This window comes from Kryptolebias marmoratus, linkage group LG10 (genome assembly GCF_001649575.2).
Source record: "Kryptolebias marmoratus isolate JLee-2015 linkage group LG10, ASM164957v2, whole genome shotgun sequence".
Classification (NCBI taxonomy): domain Eukaryota; kingdom Metazoa; phylum Chordata; class Actinopteri; order Cyprinodontiformes; family Rivulidae; genus Kryptolebias; species Kryptolebias marmoratus.
This window is the reverse complement of record NC_051439.1, coordinates 6,225,272-6,226,287: the sequence shown is the minus strand read 5'-3', so window position 1 is coordinate 6,226,287 and position 1,016 is coordinate 6,225,272. Positions and strand designations below refer to the sequence as shown.

The window sequence follows — 1,016 nt, the reverse complement described above, 5'->3', positions numbered from 1 at the left end:
AGTATTAGGGCCACTCAGAAGAAAAAATTAAAACAAAAAACCGAGGAGGAAGTTGTTTTAGTAGTTCGGAAATGTCACGATCAAAGTGGAAATATTAGTGACAGAAAAATGTTGCAATTTTAAGAGAAAAGTGGTCTTGCACGGCTGAGTGGGAGGAAGTGAACCCCGCTGTGCTCCTGAACTCGACTGTGGTTCATTTATTAAGATTGTATCAGAGGGTCGTGGTGCACCTTTACTGGGTTAATTACAAAAAAATCAAAAATGAAAAAAAAAAAACATGCAGTTTTTTAGTTGAATCAGTCTGACTGGCCGTTTATTACTCCCGCTGCAGAGGAACTCACAGAAGATGTTTCGATCCTTCACAATAAGACTAAACACTGAGTGTCGACTTCTAAACACTCTCAGACTTCCTGGTGGTCTAAGCTGCAGTGTTAGTTTTACTGTCGAACAGTAAATTTGTAAACGTCAGATGTTTAGAGAGAAGTTTCTGAGGCTAGCACTCTTATTGTGAAGGACTGAAACACGTTCTGCGAGTTCCACTAAAGGGGGAGTAACAAACCACACTTTTTGTCTGCCCATAATACTCCAACTTTTTCAGTCAATAATAATTCAGCTTTTGTCAGTCAATAATGTTCCAACATTTTCTGTCAATAATATTCAGGCTTTTCCCCCCAAATAGTTCATTTTTAATCAACTTTTAACGTCAAAACTGGAAACAGGAAACTTCCTCCTCAGTTGGTTTTTCTTCTGAGTGGTCATATTACGCCACTGTGGCGTTAGGAGTGTGTGGAGCAGTGTTTTTATTTCCAGATCAGTAGCTGTGTGTCAGCTGTGAAGTAGTTTGATGGTTAGGAAAACGAAGCAGACTCACTGGCTGCTGTTGGTGTTGACCAATGAGAGGCCTTGTAGCGGCGGCTGGAGCGCCTCCCTTTTATAAGTCTTTGGTGGGAGTTTGGGGAGCTGCGGGCTGGAGATGTGGCGTGGGGGGACGGGCGGGGCCGTGATGGGCACGGGGA

The 1,016-nt window shown here is 42.9% G+C and overlaps 1 protein-coding gene across 1 annotated transcript in view; it reads right to left on the bottom strand.

The window, feature by feature from the left end:
• Positions 1-6: 6 nt before the first annotated feature.
• The window catches only part of sos2 (son of sevenless homolog 2 (Drosophila)), a gene marked incomplete in the record, with an annotated part of 51,252 nt that continues 50,242 nt past the window's right edge, over positions 7-1,016 (bottom strand). The window contains 1 exon segment of the mRNA XM_017412781.3: positions 7-1,016. Coding sequence (XP_017268270.2) covers positions 868-1,016 — 149 coding nt within the window.